This window comes from Polistes fuscatus, unplaced genomic scaffold (genome assembly GCF_010416935.1).
Source record: "Polistes fuscatus isolate 324 unplaced genomic scaffold, CU_Pfus_HIC Scaffold7, whole genome shotgun sequence".
Lineage (NCBI taxonomy): Eukaryota > Metazoa > Arthropoda > Insecta > Hymenoptera > Vespidae > Polistes > Polistes fuscatus.
In genome coordinates, this window is record NW_025113151.1 from 9,926,464 (window position 1) to 9,946,615 (window position 20,152).

General features: G+C 29.0%; 2 protein-coding genes and 1 long non-coding RNA gene across 11 annotated transcripts; 1 reads left to right on the forward strand and 2 right to left on the reverse strand.

Annotated features, from left to right (window-relative positions):
• Window positions 1–555: 555 nt before the first annotated feature.
• Window positions 556–16,236, reverse strand: LOC122524385 (protein phosphatase 1 regulatory subunit 12A). Of its 8 annotated transcripts, XM_043646638.1 has the most exons (22): window positions 15,860–16,236; window positions 14,040–14,170; window positions 13,835–13,953; window positions 13,600–13,759; window positions 13,264–13,408; window positions 13,060–13,193; window positions 12,818–12,963; window positions 12,481–12,621; window positions 12,156–12,238; window positions 11,961–12,066; window positions 11,754–11,862; window positions 10,792–10,926; window positions 9,980–10,162; window positions 9,613–9,741; window positions 8,172–8,358; window positions 7,617–7,766; window positions 6,336–6,519; window positions 6,029–6,138; window positions 5,733–5,804; window positions 3,783–4,106; window positions 3,024–3,119; window positions 1,116–1,203 (listed from the first exon to the last, which is right to left on the reverse strand). In XM_043646638.1, exons 1-21 carry the CDS (start codon window positions 16,106–16,108, stop codon window positions 3,024–3,026), a joined length of 3,093 nt encoding a protein of 1,030 aa, XP_043502573.1. In that variant the 5' UTR covers window positions 16,109–16,236; the 3' UTR covers window positions 1,116–1,203. The 8 variants fall into 8 exon arrangements, with proteins under 8 accessions (XP_043502568.1, XP_043502573.1, XP_043502566.1 ...); XM_043646631.1 differs by lacking the exon at window positions 9,613–9,741 and having other exon boundaries at window positions 9,980–10,159; XM_043646630.1 differs by lacking the exon at window positions 9,613–9,741.
• A 1,405-nt stretch (window positions 16,237–17,641) lies between these two features.
• Window positions 17,642–18,020, reverse strand: LOC122524387. Its single transcript, XR_006305528.1, has 2 exons — window positions 17,932–18,020; window positions 17,642–17,805 (listed from the first exon to the last, which is right to left on the reverse strand). It is a non-coding gene; the product is annotated as an uncharacterized LOC122524387 (long non-coding RNA).
• Window positions 18,021–18,059: 39 nt separating this feature from the next.
• LOC122524386 (ataxin-3-like) lies at window positions 18,060–20,055 on the forward strand. Of its 2 annotated transcripts, XM_043646639.1 has the most exons (5): window positions 18,060–18,204; window positions 18,290–18,454; window positions 18,678–18,817; window positions 19,012–19,166; window positions 19,235–20,055. In XM_043646639.1, exons 1-5 carry the CDS (start codon window positions 18,181–18,183, stop codon window positions 19,885–19,887), a joined length of 1,137 nt encoding a protein of 378 aa, XP_043502574.1. In that variant the 5' UTR covers window positions 18,060–18,180; the 3' UTR covers window positions 19,888–20,055. The 2 variants fall into 2 exon arrangements, with proteins under 2 accessions (XP_043502574.1, XP_043502575.1); XM_043646640.1 differs by lacking the exon at window positions 18,060–18,204 and having other exon boundaries at window positions 18,329–18,419.
• Window positions 20,056–20,152: the final 97 nt, after the last annotated feature.

Sequence of the window (20,152 nt, forward strand, 5' to 3'; positions counted from 1 at the left end):
TTTGTAAAATTTTGTATAAAGGGTTTACTGCTGTTGAAAAAATGCCTATGTCTATGAATACGGTTTACAAACCTAATCAGATGCAAGATTAATACCTTTTTTCACGAACGCTACTGCAAAAATATGCTCGACCTATTTGGTATACGTATTAGTAAATTCGTTAAAATTAACAGTTTTTTTTGATAAAATTCCAAATGCTAATATGCATTAATGCAATGCACATATATTACTTTAGAGAAATATAAGATAGCATATTAATTTCATTCAAAAGTGATATTTGCTGCATTATTACTAGAAAAAAAGCAGCAAAATAGCATAAAAAAGTTATCACTATGATAATTGAAACGTTCGACGAAAAAATCATAATGATAAAAGATTTAAAAATGACAGTCTTTAGAAAAAGGCCACTTGAGTACTGTGAAAATCATCTCCTTAATCCACAGCTTTCTCACTTTGTTCTATGTATTTTATAAAATGCCATGGCAATTGTAACTTATAGATTTTTTAAGGACGAATGTCAGAAAGATAATATATAAATAGTAAACTCTACTTTAATTATGTGTATGTGTATATGTATATGTATATTTATCTGTATCCCATAGGGTAGAACGTTTCGCACAAGTTATTATATATTTACAAAATGTGCTTAGAAAGAGTCAACATCAACAGCATGATTAATTAAAAATTGTTGTTATAATAAAAGAATTCTTTTACATACGGATTGAATAAAGCTCAACCTGCTCTTCATGTAGTATTGGCACTATCATGATCTAAGAAATTTATCTTTGATATTGGAGAAAAAAAAAAAAAAAAAAGAAAACAAAATCCAAGATAGTAAAAATTCTAAATTTGCTCATGATCAAATATAAGATCGTAGGAATAGGAGCAAGACTTTATCGCTCTTGGCACAGCCACGCCAGTAACTGATATTTACTTATAATAAATTAAGTTTCTAGCACAAGAATAAATTCATCAGTAATGTGATGATACAATATACATTATAAGAATATTAACAATATAATGAATATGTTGTACCATTTAAAAGAATTCAATCAATGCAAGAGCAGCACAATTAAAAAGGATTCATGTTGCTTTTAACATGGGAGAGCACTGAAGTTATTTGGATAATTTACTGATCACTCTGATCAAGGCACCATTTTCATCCTTTAGCCTCTGGTTTTCACATTTTAACTGATCCATTACCTGTAAAAAAAGTTCAATATGCATATGTCAATAGAAATAATAATATATATCATCGTCGTTATCATCGTTATCATCATCACCACCATCACCATCATCATCATCATCATCAATCATTATCATCATTATCATCATTATCATCATCATCATCATCATATGGATATGGACAAACAATGTTACTATGAATTGGATAAAAGAAATTATTATGCAGATCACATATTTTAATATAAATTTGTCAAAATAGCAGGCAACATTGCAACTTAAAATTGTTATTAAATTGATATTAAAAACAGCGATTGCTAACTAATCATTATCAAATGAAAATTGTAAATGTAATAGAATATTATTATATGAAATAAGAAAATATTGCTACCACAGATTTTAGAATTTTATATCTAAACTCATATTATATATAATATATAAGATAACTGTATGTGTTTCAAATACCTACCTAAATTTATTGACAATATAACTATTTAAATTTATTACATAAATTTTATACGAATGAACAGTTAAAAAGAAATATATCAAGAAAATAAAATACGAAAATAAAAAATATATGATTGTCAATTTATGTGAAACTTTTGAATGTGCGTGTGTGTGTGTATGTATTTGTTTTTTATTTTCGTTGGATAATATAATAGAAAACTAATAATTTAACACTTGATTGTGAGTTATCTTTTTATCCGATACTGTTAAACTAACTTTTACAAGGACATGAAGAATACACATTTAATTTTGTCGGAATCGATACTGCTAACTATACACTTCTGTAGACATTGTTTTGTAAATATTTCTTTATCGCACTAAAACGACATTATTTTCTCTTCTTTGTTACTTTTATCTGAATAATTTCATAGTATCATTATCAAATCCACAAAGTCATCCAATATTAAAATTAATTATCGTGTTGCTTAATGAAAAAGCTGCCAAAAGAAATATACAATTGTATACATCTGAAATATTTAAATATCATCAATAAAATTATATTTTAGATAGATAGAATAAAAACTAATTCATATTATGAATCTAAATTTCCATAAATCTGTCATAATAATTGTTACTTTCATCTGTGCATAGGATATAATGTAACAATAAAATCTATAAAAAGCATATTTTTAATTATATTAACTAATTAAAAATAAACTACACTTGTAAAAGTTATACGAGAAGTTTTGTGACTAACTTGTCATAATAATAATAATAATAATATATCAATCAATATATTATATATATATATGTAAATAGAGAAAACCTACTTTTCAATACTTACTGATAAATTAAAAATATGTTGTTACAATTTTATCATAATATATATGATTCTTAATTTGCATAACATGCATTAACACAATTAATATGAAAGTGAAAATGGAATAATGTATGAAAAAAAGTCGAAATTATTTCTGTTATTAAATAAAAAAGTGATGAAAGTATTATATAATTATTATATAAATGATAATGGATAGAGAAAAGCGTTATCACATTATAATGCGGTCAAAATGAAAGTTTGATTCTGCTGATATGTAAATTAAGTACGTATATCTGAAAGAGTTATAGAGAATTTTTGTAAAAAGATGAAGATGGATATTCCTAATGTTTTTTTTTGTAAATGTGTTGAAATATAAACATGATTATCGTGCTAGTGACAATAACTAAAGAAGGTAAATGTTTGCACAAAGCTAAATATATATAAGTGAGTGAGCAATATCGTTTCAGAGTTTTAATGTTGCAAATCATCAGAACATAAAGTTGTAATTAATGAATTAATTAAGTTGTACGTGAAGTACGATGTATGTTAACGCAAATGCTGTCATGTCCTTTACCTATTTAGTAGTATTGGTGAGTTTGGATACGACGCGGGTAAGTGCCCGATTTTCGGCTTTCAATCTCTCATTTTCAGCTTTGAGCTTTTGTAATTGCTGTAAACAGTGAAACGATTAGCCCGAATCTGATCGTTTGATAAAAGCCCCAGCAACCAGAACCACATGATTGATCTATTTTATGAATAATATCCACTAATTTTTGAGCACCGTATGGCCCAAAGCATAATGATGGAAATCACGGAATAATAGAATAAAAACGAAAGAAAATAAGGAATGGAGAAAAACGAAAAAAAAGAGAAAAAACCGTGCCAATAAAAATACTTTCACACTATGTGTGATAAAACCAAGCATAAATCGTAATAAATAAAATAAAATACAAAAGAGGTATAAGCACCGAAAGATGGCAAAAATAAAGAAAAAAAGCAATGCGCTAAAGCTTACAGTTCTTGAATTAACGATAAATAGTAGATATTGATAAAAATGCATATTTTTGCTGCACTCAGCAGTGGCAATCAAAACAACGGAAAAAATTTTAACGTGCAATCTAAGGAAACACGTAATTACAGGTATATGAATAATGTAGTTGAGACGAATAAATTTGAATTAAGATGAAAAAATAATTTTCTATAACTCGGTCACTTACAAATATAAGACTAAATAAGTCAGATGTGATTTCCTTAAAATTCTCTCTTTCATAATACGGTACAAAAACGCGCGCGAATACTAAGAATATAAATATTAACTTAACAATAATCATACCTTTAATTCTTCTTCCATTTCTGATAACTTCCTTTCCATGGCCCTCCTTTCCCTTTTTTCAGCCTCAGATAAAACTGACTTGTTCTGAGAATTTTGCGCCTTATCTAATAAACTTCTAACTTCTTTTAACTGTTCATCTGACCGCTTAAGCTTTTCTCTAAGTCTTTCATTTTCCGCTTGAGATTCCTCATATAATTTTTTATAGTCAATTTCACCATTTTCTGAAGTCGTAGATTTGATTCTTGCAGAAGCTGAAGATATTTCAGATGATATTGATGATACAGAACCTAGTCTATTCGATCTTCCAGGTCTATCATTTCCAGTCTAAAACAAAATATATAAACATTTCACTAATAAAACCTAATAGATTTTTCAATTGAAAACTACAAAAAATTAAATAGATATTATATAAAATTCAGTTTTATCGTTTATTGTAAGTTCTTACTACATATCCTTCAGAACTGGTTAAACTTTGTAGACTGGCACTTCTAGAGCCCAGACTAACGTTTGATTTCAATTTGGTTTTATTAAAACTCTCAGCTCTTTGCAATGATGGGTGATTGTTTGGACTTAGATTTATATAACTATAACTAGAAGACGGAGTGGAAAGATTCAGAGAACTATTTGATGAATGAGTTGGCAAAATGACTCCGCCATATCCTGAAGATGTTCCACCATATGTTGTGAATGAATTTTGATAATTTAAACTGTTTGTAGAATTAGAATATGGATTTTTTCTAAAGGATCCAGTATGTTTTGTATTTTTATGTAAAAAACTTGGAGTGCCATATGAGTTTATATTATTAATCCCTAATAAGGTTGCATAACTATTTTGATTCAAAGAAAATAATGTAGGCACACTACGCGGTCTATTTCCAAAAATGGAACTTCCATTTGCAGATGCTTGAGCTCTTAAACCTGCAGCTGTTGTAGGCTTCCCTTGCGTTCTTTTTCTATACGAAGACATTTTCGCAATAAAATCTATACATATAATCTAAAATTAACACGATCACAACATTGTATGCAATATATGACACAAATAAATTTTTTTTTAAATATTACTGCATGAAAACAGTCTACTATTACTGACAGCAAGAGTTTGACTGACGCAGACTGGGTAGTGGAACTCAAGTCATCAGCCAGTTTACTCCACCGTGTTGCTTCTGTGATCTATTTATGGAACACATGCAGATACCCATACTCATGTCAAGGTTGTGTGTTTCTGGTCAACTACACAGTATTATTTGAGGAGACTTCGAAAACGTATTATATTGCACAGATATCTCAGAAATATAATTAGTTACAATTCGTGCTCTAGATTAACAAATGAGGTTTATTGTACCAATATAAATTAAAATAGAAGAATTTAATATAATTCTTCATTTTTCTGAAAAATTTTCTACTAATAGAATGAATATAATGTTTCCATATTTTTTTGATAAACTTTTTATTACTTTTCTTTAAATTTAATAGTAATCTTTTAATCTTCTAAAATTAATTTGTTCTATTTTTTATGGTGAGCTTAAATGTCAAAGGCACATCAAGTTTCAAATGTCAATCGTATATTTTTAGAAACAACCAAAGCATACTCATACCATTTTCCTTATTTAAATTGTACTATTATTGATATTCTATAAATAAAATGCATATATAACTTTTTAACAAAATTTAATTGTAAGTATTAAAGAAAAACTTAACTGCATCGTATTTATTCCATTGATGGTATTAGTTAAAGAATTTTATATGATATTAATATATTATAATAAGAAATAGTTATATAGATACGAGAGAAAACTATTTTTATCCAAGCAAACGTGAATTAGAGTTTAATCTTCGCAGAAGCTAATCTAAAAATAGGACAAAGCTTCTACAAGGCAGGACATTATTTACAATAATACACGCAAATAAAAAATAGCTTATAAATATTAATATAAATATTTAGTTACATACCTCACTGTGATTTACTTTAGTATCCTCAAAATCACCACCAACAGATATGTCTTGTTTTTCAGGATCTATTTCCTGTAAATAAATATATACATATAAAAAAAATCATAAGCACATAAATACATTAAAAAATACTTATAAAAAAGAGAAAAATTAATTATCATGAATTATATTATATTATTATGTAGATAATTGATCTTTCTTATAAAATACAAACAATTTTTTAATGTCAATATTTGTTCATTCAAAATGGATTTTTAATTTAAAAATTTTTTTTAAAATTAAAAAATATTACTAACATCCATATCAACATGAACGACACCCGTAGAACGTCTTTTAGGCCTCCTTCTCCTTTGTATAACTGCCTGTGTAGCTTGAGCATTTCTGCTATCATTCTCTTTATCTTGTTCTATAATGAATATAATATTTATATAATTATAATGAAATTTGTATATATTCGTTCAAAAGATAGTTGGAAAAGCAAGCAAAAATGAATCAAGTACTATGTTAAATATTATATCAATGAGAATGTTAAATAAAGTTTTAAGTTTTTATCATATCTTTTAGATAAAAATGTGGTATTAATTATACTCTTTAAGTATTCACCTTTATCCTCTGATGGTTTCAATGATCGTCTAAGTGGTAATGTAACAGTAGTTTCTGCAGGACTCGGTGTGATTGTTTCCACGGGTGCCGATGATGGTCTGGGTATACCAGTTCCACCAGATGGTCTTCTCATATAAGTAGATGTAATGTCAGGTGACCTGTTATTTGCATCCTCTAACTGAAACTGAATAATATATTTAAATTTTGAATATTCATAAGTTAATTCTTGTTTATTTATCAATCTTTATTCAATAGTGCAAGTAATGGGTGCAAAATAAAGCAGATCGACATGATGGTAAAACCAGTTTAATTTTCTTGATAAGACTGATAACATAAGTACAAAATTATGCAGATATTAGTTGTATTTACACATCATTTACATACTTTTATTATATATACAATTCTATCTACTTGAAAATATAGTGAAAGCCAAAGTTTTAAATATGAAAATTAAAGATAAGATGTACAATAAAAAAAAAAGATACCATCTTATAAAAAACAAAAATACTGTTTCTTTCATGCATTTTCTACAAAAACATCTCTAAATTAAATCTTTCCCATGTAGCTATAAATTAATATGTCAGCAGTAAGCTCGCATTATTTTTTTTCTTTTCTTTCATGTATATATACATATATAACTTATTTTTGCATATTCCCTAATGAATCTATTCATTAATATACTCTAATTTTATATAATACCAGTGTAAATTAAACATTTATGCACCATAACTTAAATAAAAATATATTACACATGGGATTTCTGTTTTACTTTTATAAAGCAATAAGGTAATAAATAAAAATAAATAAATATCAATAATAGAGTACAAATTTTGTTTTCTTGTAAATTATAATTCAACATTCTTTAAATGTTATTCATTATAATACGTGAACACATGCTTTTTAATCACACTGACACTGCATGTTTTTTTCTTTTCTTTAACATAGCACATTAGATTTGCATTATAAAATTATGAATATAATAGAAAATAATACAAACTGAACAAAAAAAAAACAAAAAGAAATATTTCAGGCATGTACGCCCACACGTACCACTATAAATATAAATTATATGCATTCGAGAATTTAGTTTGGAGAAGATCAATGCAATGTGTTTGCCTAGTCTGTCGATATATAAGCAAATATATAATACTATCAGTCAGTATCTACTATAACAACCGATTAGTTGTAATTCCAACCAATGATATGAAATATCCACGAACACAAATTTTTGCATTGTGAATTTTTAAGTGTATATACTTGAAGATTATAGGTATCACCGACCTTGCTTCCATTATCTACCCTGAGTCTCCAAGAAGGTCGCCTTTCAGGCAAATTAGATTCTTCAGAAGGTTTATTCGCAGTCACTGTAGTAGGAGTTGCTGTTGTTATTGTAGCTGTGATTGAGGCTGTATTGCTGACAGAAGCTGCAGGCTGGTTGGTTTAATAAAAAAAATATGAATAAACTCATATTATGTAGAATTTTGTTATGCAGAAGCTATCGACGCATACATGTAGAGTAGTATGTAAAAATGAAATATATCTCAACTGTGTAAGTATATAAATTTTATTTTCGTGTTTAATTCTAAATTAAAAAAAGGGAAAAACTAGAAAGCATAATTAATATCAGTATTTGTCATTCAAAAAGCTATTCATGGTATTTTATGATCTTAGCAGAGGAGCATCACTATGTTAACAATGCAAAATGATAAAAAAGACGAACTTCTTCAGGAAACTATAAATTTTATCATTTCTCTTCTTTGATATTTTTTAAACAATAAAAATATAATATTGTTGTCATATAAAAAAAAAAAAAAAATGAAGATGTAATATCGTTACCTGTGGAGAAGGCGCTGTCAAACTAGACACTTCGTTGTTCTGTTGTTTTTTCTTTACAAGTTGTTCTGCACTCTTGATTTCATCTAATGTTACTCCCTGAGTTGAACGTCGAGTTTCTCTTACTCTCTTTGCATGTGCTTTTCTTTGTGTTTCGCTTTCTTCATCGCGAACAGGTGGGACAAAAGATCTGAAGAGAAAGAAAAATACGCATGATATAACATATATGTAAATGTACACCACCAATGCAATTTATATTAACTAAAAAATAGTAAAATATTCTCATTTATTTACTACTCCTTCTGTCCCAAATTATGTCATACATTTCTATGCATTTTATTTGATTATTTTTTACTTGATAACGTGTTGTTAACATTACAAAGCTATTTGGAGTCAATTATATACATACAAGGTGGCAAAAATTATAAGATTAAGCATACAAATAAAAAGAAATTACTTCACGAGATGTGTTTATCAATATCTTTCAGCAGCAGTCAATGCAACGCAAAAAAATATCATGTAATAAAATGATTAATTATTCTTTCTACATTAATTTTTAACTTCTCCCTGACTATTTTCAGTCAAAATTTTTGTATACTATAATTTGGAACAAAAAGAGTATTTAGTTGTACATAACATAGAAATGAAAATTATTGTGATATTTATATAATAATAATAGTACTATATCATAAAGATTACATAATTTTATAATCATTTAAGCATTGTTTTAAAAATAATGTGCAAGCAATCATAGTGTCCGTGTATAATCCAAAATATAATGTTGCTCCCATTGCAAAAATTTTCGATGGTAAAGAATTTCTGTTCCTGCAAATCAATACCTACTTTTGTAAGAACCTTATTTTTTAAATGACTTTCTGTTTGTATGAAATATACGAAATAAATTTCTAAATTTATAGAAAATAGGTAAGTGAATGAAGTATGTATAAATATAAGAGACACGGAGGACAAGGTATCACAAAAAAGAAAGAACAAACAAACAAACGATACATTTTTCAATTGACATGAAAAACTGACTAATAAGTTCCTCTGTTAATAAACAGAAACGAATATATGGGTTTTTAGATCTTGATTCCTATAATAAGATACTTGTCAAAATACATCATGGCCACACTGTACTTCTGTTAATCAAAATTTGACACATTACTTACTTTTATCAGTCATCTTAGATCTATTTATTGCAATGTTTCTAAATTCTTTTTGCAAATAATACGAAAATAATTATATGGACGAAAAAAAATTCAAAAAAAAAAAAATATATATATATATGTATATATATATAATGCAACTGAAAAAGCTAATCACACTGCAAAGCAAAGGTCCATGCTATTGTCAGTAAATTAATCTTGTGCGTATAGACATCTTAAGATACGCAAGATCACACTTCTCCAGAGAATTCCTCTCAGGTCAAACATTAGGTACCCACTTGAAGAAATTCTTGAAGATATTTCCTGGACTTAGCTTGCTCCCTCCAGGTGTGGTGGGAGTTCCAGATACTGGTACAGTATTGTTTGGACTCGATAGAAGTGTAGATGTAGCTTCCATTGGTTGAACACTACCCAGTCATATTAAATGATATTATAATGCATGGCGCGAGCATTATTATAATTTCAATCACGATAACTTAATTCCAGTTGTTCCAATATGATATAACCGTATTACATAAGGGAATTTTGTTTCTATGAAAAATTTCTTATCTCTCTTATAATTAATCATATTCTTCATCTATTCAAAAACTATATTTTGCTTGTTGCTACCACCTGGTGTTAATCTAAGAACAAACAAATAATTACCTGCGTATCTGATTCAGAGGAACAGGACTAGTAGCAATTGTCGTCGTCATTGTGTTGGCAGTTGTTGTGGTTGTAGTTGGCAGTGCACTTAGTGGTGATGTTTTAGATACAGATGTTGGTGAAAGTGTATTGCTTCCCTGTGGCGTTCTTGATAATTCCAAATTTAATTTGATTTCTTTTCTTCTAAACCCAAAATAAAAAGACAATGTAGAATGAAATATAATAACAAAATAAAACGATTCTAATTATTGTAAAATATATGACTAAAAGTGAATTCTCAATTTCAATAATCATAAATAATTCTTAGTAATAAAATGATCTTCGTACTCTTTATACTTTATGTATTGTTCAATTGAAATTAATTAATCTTTATACATTTTTCATATTACTTTTAAAAAAGAAATAGAATATAAAGCAAAGAAATTATTGAAACCATCACCAAGCACAAAAAAAAAAGCATAATAATAATAATAATAATAATAATTTTAAGTATACAAATTTTCAAATACACATATACAAGTATTTATGGTGCCGTATAGAAAAATTAAAATGTGCATTAAGAGAATATTGAAGAATCAAATAATTTATATATTAAATTATTATTAATCATTTAATTTATTATTATGTTTATCATTCTGTATATCATGTAAGTATAATGAGTATGTGTACACATTGTGTATCATAACACAATGTGGTTCAAAAAATATAAAGAATTTTGTTTAGTGATTTTTTATCTTATTTGTGATGTGATATATAATAATTAATATTGTGATAAATATTATGTAAATCAATTATGAAACATGCACTTGTACCTGTGTGTTTCGCGCAGAGATGCAGAACGTGTTGTAGCATTGGTATGAGTGGGAGAAACTGCGTTACAACGATGGAGAGTAGGGCAGGAAGATGCCTTGATACGAGCGTGTAATGCCAAGTACTGCTCATAGAACCTGCATAACATGCATCGTGCCATGCATATTGCTACACTAATTGTCTACATACAAGATACAGCACTAAAAACAAAACATTTACAAGATTTTGAATGCTTTTGAATGTAAACAAATTTCTAACAATGATCCATTTGACAATCTATGAAAATGATCTTTCTATTATTATTTTCCCTTTTTTCATTCCATAATGCTTTCAATATTGATATTTATATATATAAAAATTATTCAAAAGCAATAAAAAAAATACCTAAATGTTACATTTTAAGTGCAGTATCTTGTATATTGAACAATGATTAAGATGAGTATAAAATTTAAATTATGTTAAAAAATATTAATTATATAACTAAAGACTCTTCTGAAGTAATATTCTATATGAATAATTAATATTTTCATTGAGATTATAAATTTAAAAAAAGTAAACTATTTCAATTAAATATACATTTTAGAATAAATTATTTGTAACTTTCTCAAATTAAAATACAAAACTATACTTGTAATCTACTAGTTTCAATTGTTTAATCTCTATGTGCAGTACAATACTCCGTATATGAATATATTAGATGTTGGAACTTTACATATAAGCATAAGTTGACATTAGGGCATAATTCTACAACATACTTTGCATAAACGAACATAAGCATGTTAACATAGACTTTATAATGAACAACCAGAGGAGCCTTCAAATAACAAAAAAGCATAAACGCAGATCACACAATGTTACATATATGAAGCTAATAAAATATAGGCAATATAAAAATATATATTATATATATATATATAATATATATATTAAAATAATAGCAAAAAATATGTATTAATGAACTTACTTTTCATCTGTCTCAAAACTGTGTGTTCTTCTTAATACTACCTCCGGTTCTGTCGGGAGTTTGTTTGGTGAATTCAGCAACTTAGTACTTTTGTCCTTATCTTCAAGTTCTAATAAATATTTTTTATTAAGATTATATATACTTATTAAAAAGATCATATTATAAATTTATACATTTTGTATATTAATCGAAGAATTAAGTAATTACCTTCTACATTTTGTATCCTATTTCGGAAAGAGCCGGAACGCCTCCAGGATGGAATAACTCCCTCTTCATTATTATCAGTTTGTTGCTTAGGAGGCAATACTGGAGCCTAATAAAAAATACGTACAAATTAATAAAATAATGTAAAAAAATTTGTTCTAATTATATATTATAGATATTTTTGTTCTTTCAACTTACTTGATTAGGAACTTTATTAATTTCGATAGGAGATAGTGGAGAGTGAGTTGCAGTTTCCTCTTTGTTTACTCTATTTTTCTTCTCTACAAAATAAAGTAGAAGAAAATAAAAAAATGTATATCATCACATTTATTATCGACGCTATCAGTCATACCTAATTTTTAATTTATTCTCTCATGTACTTAATATAACATGATCTTTATCATGATTTTAAATTTCCTTTAATTTAAATGAAACATTTTTTTTTAGGAGAGAGTATGTACGATTTGTACATACGCTACTACTATTAACATATTAAAAATACTGTCTTACAGACAAAACTTACCATCATCTGTAAGACATGTGGAATGGTTTGATTGGTTAGACTTATCAGACTGATTGGAGCAGGTGGAAGAGCGTGATTCTGAGCTAGTTTCAGAAACAACTTCGCCATCACTCTCTTCCATATCTGTTTCTCGTGTTGCTTCTATCCACGCAGCAATGTTAGAAGAATTGCAATGTTAAGATAGGTAAATAATCCTTATAAAAACAAACTATATATTGAATGTTCATTTTATCTATATCTATATCTATTTCTCTATTTTTATTTTTTTAAATCTTTTTCTAATGTTATCACTTTTATATCAAACTAACTCATTCCTAATAATGATTAAAAATCTTACCGACGTCGCTATTCGTTCCAGTACTAGAATCGTCTTTATCAGATTGAATCTCCACTTCTACTTTTTTAACTTTATTTGGTGTTTCCTCTTCTAAAATTTCGGGACTCTCTTGCGTCGTTACAGTACTATCAGTACTAGTTGAAATACTACACAAATTTTAATAGATATAAGTTTCTGCGCATATAATGTACATACTTATTCAATAAATATATCTTATAATATAAATGAGTGTATATACAAACCGTTTCTTTGGTATAGAAGGTTGCTTTTTATTAATTATTTGTGGATGATCTTTCATTATAGTTGATTGTTTTTGTTTCAATTCTTCTAAATCTTTTAGAATATCCGCATCAGCAACATCAAAAGCAGTTTGTCCCTAATAAAATAAATATTACTATAAACAGAATCAAATTATTAGTATTTATGATACAAGTATTACTACTTACTGCATAATTTTTGATGTCCATATCACAAAAGTTATCCACAAGTAGTTTACAAGCTTCTAATTGACCCCAATGAGCTGCACCATGTAAGGGTGTCCATCCATCAAAATCTTGCATATTGACATCACATCGGGCCTGAAGGAGAATACTAAAACAATAATTTTGAAGTATAGTTATTAAAAACAGGATAATATATTCTGTTTTACGTATTGAATTTATACTTGACATAAAATGGTATCTAGAATATTATTCAAAATATGAAATTACCAGTTTTCTTTTTTCAATGAAACTGTTAGATTACACAGGAATTGTTTTTCATCATAATATATGATACTTTACTTCATGACTTTGATGTAGCCTTTAGCAGCAGCAACATGAAGTGCAGTAGCTCCTGTTCTAGGATGCATTGAATCTTTGCCTGGCGCTCCCGATCTCCAAGCTCTTGCATCGTTTAACATTGACCTTTCTTCTTCGCTTCTGGCTTGATCGCAATCTATGCCTAAAGTAGATAAAGTGGTCAAAATAATATTTCAAGTTATTTGGCATCTGCTTCTACAAATATACAAGAACAAACCTGCTTTATTTATATGTTGCTGTAGCATATCCTCCATCTCAACCTTTTCCGCAATATCAAGGGCCAATTCGCCATCATTGTTAACTGCTGCCAAATTACACCCTTGTTCTATCAAGTATCTATATTAAATGATAGTATTATATATAAAATACATTACTAAATAATTCAGACTTATACAAATAATTTAAAATATATAACTACTGACTTGGCTATTGATATGAAGCCACAAGACGCTGTAGCATGTAAAGGTGTCCATCCTTCGTTATCCCCACGATTTATATCTGCTCCTTGTTCTACCAAAAATTCTACCATATCCAGGTCGTCGTCGATACATGCCTATGATAAAAATGTACATTTTGCTTATAAATTTATTCTTTTATTTTTTTTTCTTCTTAAATTAATAAACTCACAATTCTTATTTATTTGATCGATTAGTTTCATTACTTTGATATTTAATAAAAATAGGTCAACGCAATGCAATACATTTATACAATCTTATGAATATTATAAAAATATCAAAATTATATCATTATAATAATTTTATGTAAAGAAATTTGAACATAACAGGTCCCATCCAGGTCTTGTCAAAGAACTATTTATTACAACACTGCTAAAGACAGAGGATATAAGCAGAACACGAATGGTGAGGGCTGCGACTTCTAACAGAGAACTATAAATAGCATTTAATGCCTGATGTACTCTCATATGCTATTTTCGCAAATCTATGAAATGCCTAAACTTCCTTATAGAAACCATAAATAAAAGTAAACATTCCTGTAATTCTTACGTATTCTGGAGTTCAATTTTTTATGTTACATGAAAATTTAATATATGTATTTATATATATACATACATAATATACTAAATAAAAATCTTAAGAGCATATAAATACATTTTTTAATACACACGTGTCCAGTTAAGAATTTGCAAAAAAATTTGATTTCTTGAATAATATAAAAACACAATAATTTCTTAAATGTAATTTTTTTTTTCTCTCATAGAATGAATTAGAATTTTGAAGTCTCATATAAACTCATAGGTAGTATGAACGTCTTTTACAGTTATTTTTAGACTCATCCTAATTTAAATCTATTTCAGAATTCTTAATCGATGTGGTTCTGTTACAGAGACTTCTTTTTTTAAAATTCAATAGTACCAATTAAGGTTCTGAGCGAACCAACTGAAAATACAATTTTTGCAATTCATTACTTTAATATGTTTTTAATTGTTTATTACGAAATATAAGTTCTATATTTTCAACAAACATTTTAACCGTCAAAACTGTTGAGTTAAGTATCAGTAAACATATGATAAAAATAAATAATGAAAATTACTTGTGTAATTATACGATAATTTATATTATTGCAAAATAGAAGAATATTAGATGGTACCTAAAAACTACGTAAGTTTGAACGTCATACAATCATTGCCATGGAGAATTTAATTCCGGTAGATAGAGATGAGATAATCTTTCAAATTCTTTCCACGTTTACCGCCGTCGCTGTGTAGAACTAAAGAAAGGCCATCATTCATAACATAAACAACATTCGAAAAAAAGACACGAAGTAGAAAGAAGGGACTAACGAAAGTGTGCTTTCATGAATTCTCCTACAAACAAAAATATAAATAGTGACAATAAAATCTAAAGATTCATTCGTAATTGTACTCGGACAGTTGAAACTAGCAGCAGCCATTTTGCACGCAATGTTACATTACATCCAACAGTGAATAGAGAAAGAAAGATAGATAGAAAAAGAGAGAGAAGGATAGACAGATAAATAGATAGATAGATAGATATAGATAGATAGATAGATAGATAGATAGATAGATAGAGGGCGGTAAGACGAAGATGAAATCCAAGAACGAAAAAGAATGAGAACGTAAAATTAACATTTCTTTTTTTACTTTCTTCTTTTTCTTTTTTAAAATCAATCCCATCAAAAATCTTGATCAAAAGATTATCAGGTTGGCGTGAAACGTAAACAACGGAAATGATAAAATTAGACAGAGAAGATGTCTTCTTACCTGGTGCAACGCCGTGAGACCATCGACGTTTCCGGTGTTGATGTCCGCCCCTTTTTGGAGTAAACGTACAACCTCCTCCTTGTCGCCTGCCGCACATGCCGCCAAAAAGACACAATCATCGGAAAATTTGATCTTCCTTGCTACCTGACGCGGTTGGGCCGGTTCCCGATTAGTTTCAGATTGTTCCCAACGTTTGAGCTGTTCGGCTCTTTTAAATAGAGCCGAGCTCGAACGAGTCTCGAGAGACATCGCCTCGGAACACGCACAATCGAGCTCGACAACCTTATAACCACTGCGCGTTGGTCTCTTTGCCTCCTTCCACTTCTATCTCTATATCTATCTCTATCTTTCTTCCTTTCCTTCTTTCTATCTTTCTATCTTCCTCTCTCTTTCTCTCTCTTGTCTCCTTCTATCTGTTACTCTCGATCCTCTTCGTTCACTCTATCTTTTTCTTTTTTTCCTCTATCTGTCTATCTGTCTGCCTGTCTGTCTCGTTCTCCCTTTCTCTCTCTCTCTCCCTCTCCCTCTTTCTTTCTATCTCTCTCTTTTTTTCTTGTCTTCTCTTCCCTTCTTTCCCTTCACTCCCTCTTGGACAATGTTCCGGATCTTCCACTTGGCGATATCACTTCACTTGGATTCACTAGGCCCAACTCAAGACGCTGAAATAAGCGTCCACCGTCTCTTGCCCCCATATACGAACTAATCGCAATCCGTGCGCGTCACCGTACGAAAGATCACTCATGAAATAACGTAAGTGGCTGCAAGCGGAGGGAGCGGTCGGTGGTAAGACAGCGCTCGGCCACGGGACGGATAAATTCGCTATTCTTGGTCCGCTACCGATACCCGAATCCGTCTTCTTATAGAGAACGACCCGCGATATTGCCAACCTCTTGTTCCTTACTTCCCTGAACTATGGACATTCAGGGAAACTAAACTTTTATATTAATATAAGAGAACACACAAAACTTGTCGACGCGTACGCTAATGACACGGTTATTGTTCGCACCCTCTGTCGTCAAATTTCATAGAAATATTTGAAATTTTCCCGCCGTTAGAATTTTGAAAAAAAAGAAAAAAAGCAAAACAAAAAAAAAATTATTAGTCCAACGATTTTCTCTTTCCTTCTATTTAACTCTTTCTATACAAAAACCGTATACATATGTACACCCTATATATACAGGACTATTAATGTTTACGAAAGACGTATATATATATGTACTTACATGTCTATCAATATGATACGAAAAGCGTATATATACGTTCAATAAATTTGTCTTGCTATAACACATTTACTATTTGACTAAACTAATCTAACATAGCAACTGCAAATAACTGAATATCGTCAATTGTTTCAAATTCGCATGATATTAATACTGTTCAGTTTTAATTTTGCTGTCACGTATATGAACAATACGTTTCATTGATAAGCATTTATGTGTTGATCCATATCTTAGAATATATCATTCACCGTTGTGATTATTAAATAGTTTACGTTATCCTTATTATTACGTTAACATTGTTAAATTAAATTTCTTTTTCATTACCAATTTCAAATTTTTTTTTCTCTTATATTTAATAACGTTTATATTTCCTTTATAAATATATTTCGCATCTATGTGAACGAAATATGCAATTAGGTCAATGAACATAACAACGTGCGAGTAACATGCGAATATCACGCTGTAAATATTAATTATTTCGTACGAAAGTGAGCCGCAATTCGAAGAGAAGCATACTCTCTCTTACTTCGTTTTAATAAAAGATGAGAAAATAATTATGGAGTTGCGAATTAAACGTAGCAATTTATTGCGCTAAAAAATAATTTTGAATTTGGCGGGCAACTAGTTGCATGCAATGGTAAATAACCGTAGTATCTTCTTCCTGTTTGCATAATATCCTTGTTTCCATAATAGGACGTTTTGTTCCATTTTTCGTTATCCGTGAATCTTAATAATAAGAAGTAATCGCAATTAATTGAATGGTACGAGTATTATTGATATTACGTTATATCTTAAATAATACCGATTCTATATGTATAAAAGCTCTATTTTCAATAAAATGTGTATATATACCTGTGTGCTTGCATTACTATAGCGTGGAGAATAGACACACTACAAACTGTTTAACAATGAGGGCGTAACCGATCATAGATCTATGCAACCGATACAACTCTTCTATATGAGTTTGGCCTCCCTGATATTTTTATGAATGACGTTTAATCGAGGAGGTTGGTAAAATCACCTTCGCGTTAGGGTATATCCTGGTGTAATACGCATATATGCTTGTCTCTACAGTTATCATCGAAAGAAAAATATTGTGACATGGAGAATATATTTCATGAAAAGGTAAAAATTGATACGAACATTTTAAATTGAAATAAGGTTATTAGATTTACGATAGATTTAATTGCAACCAGATTGTTTGTTGCAGCAAGAAGGATATTTGTGCGCGCAACATTGTTTGAACGCTCTTCTACAAGGTGCTTATTTTACCGCGGTAGATCTTGCTAATTTTGGTCATCAAATGGACGAGGCAGAACGTATTAGAATGGCCGAGTCAGGTATCGATAGCGAGGATTACAAACTTTTCCTAGAGGTATTTCATTTCTAAATGAATATATTTTTTAAATTACGTATATATATATATATATGTATATATATATATATATCCTCATTTTACAGTAAAATTTGAATTTAGTGAACTGTAAAATTAACGTGTTTTCCAAAGATTTACCATTATTCAATTTTTCGTTGTAATTTTTTATTTTGAAATTGCAATAAATTTACATGATATATTTTATGTCACATCTTATATTTAGCAACCGTCCGAAAATATGGACGACAGTGGATACTTTTCCGTTCAAGTCATTAGCAGTGCTTTAAAAGGAGTTTGGGGTTTGGAGTTGGTTCCATACAACAGCACAGAACCTGCCGCATTGATGGCACAAAATGATCCTTCGTAGGTTATTATTAATTCTTTACTTGACACCATTTGCGATTGTTTTAGTAATAGCTTAGTGTCAAAATAATATTGCGATACTAACCTATTGATTCGCATCTTTTTGTAAACATATAGATAGCAAAATAAATTTACAAGACATGGATGTCTTTCGGATACGTTACATAGTTATAGATAGTAAATGTAACTTGCAGGAAAATGAAAGCTTATATCTGCAATTACAAAGGGCATTGGTTTACGATACGAAAGATTGGAACGCAATGGTTCAATTTGAATTCGATGCTCACCGGACCACAGCTTATATCAGACACATATCTAGCGATGTACTTGGCTCAATTGTTACAAGAAGGTAAATAATTTGTGGAAAATTTATATTACAAATAATATATATGATAATACTTGATATTTCGTTTACAGGTTATTCGATTTTCATTGTTATTGGTACGCTTCCACAATGTCCTGCAGATGAAATATTAATGAAGAATCCAATAAAAATGCCACCAAGAACGAAGGAAAGTGTTAAAGAAGAGAAACCTATGGCCACAGGATATCGCTTGGGTACCAAAGAAGAAGACGAAGTTATGAAGGCAGTTCGTGCTCTAAAAGAAATTAAAGTTCCCTCATCTTACACTTCTATTATGTCTTCAAAATTTATGAATTCATCCTCGGACCATAAAAAAAATAACTTGCCCAAAGAAGGGATATCGTCTAATGAAAAACCACGTGAACGAATAATTCCTATAAGGATAGAAGGAAAAGATGATCTAGATGAAGAAAATGAGGAATTGCAAAAAGCATTACGTTTAAGTTTACAAGATAATGAAGATGATATAGACAAGAATCTAAATTTAAGATTGGAGTCTCATGCTGATAATAAGATATCACCATCAACAGAAGTTGATGATACGGATCAAGATGACGAATTAAGGAAAGCCGTACAATTAAGTCTTGAATGCGTAACAGCTCCACCAACACCAGATTTAGAAGATTTGCGTTGGCGTCGATTAAGTCATTTTGGGGTATACTCTAAAACATCAAATAATGAAACTTCTCCAAAGTTAAATTCTTAACAATAAATATTAATATTATGATAACATGGCTATTAAAAAGATTTATTCTGTAAATTACAAACTAATTGTTTAGAAAAAAAGAGAGTGTCATTTTATGTACTAACAATTAAAAATCTAATGAATGTATAATGAATAGATCACGCGCTTGCGTGGAATTTATAAACAGCACATATGTAAATACGAAGTATATATGTATATATATATGTATGTATGTATATATATATATATATATATACACGTACCACAAATTTTTTTAATAGTTATG

Coding starts and splice junctions, on each gene's coding strand:
- LOC122524386 (XM_043646639.1), top strand. CDS start 18,181: ATGGAGAATATATTTCATGAAAAG. Junction 18,205..18,289: donor AGAATATATTTCATGAAAAG/GTAAAAATTGAT, acceptor TGTTTGTTGCAG/CAAGAAGGATATTTGTGCGC. Junction 19,167..19,234: donor GGCTCAATTGTTACAAGAAG/GTAAATAATTTG, acceptor TTTCGTTTACAG/GTTATTCGATTTTCATTGTT.
- LOC122524385 (XM_043646638.1), bottom strand. CDS start 16,108: ATGTCTCTCGAGACTCGTTCGAGCTCGGCTCTATTTAAAAGAGCCGAA. Junction 13,954..14,039: donor GGCTTCATATCAATAGCCAA/GTCAGTAGTTAT, acceptor CATTTAATATAG/ATACTTGATAGAACAAGGGT. Junction 8,359..9,612: donor ATCTTCAAGAATTTCTTCAA/GTGGGTACCTAA, acceptor CTTTCTCTTCAG/ATCTTTTGTCCCACCTGTTC.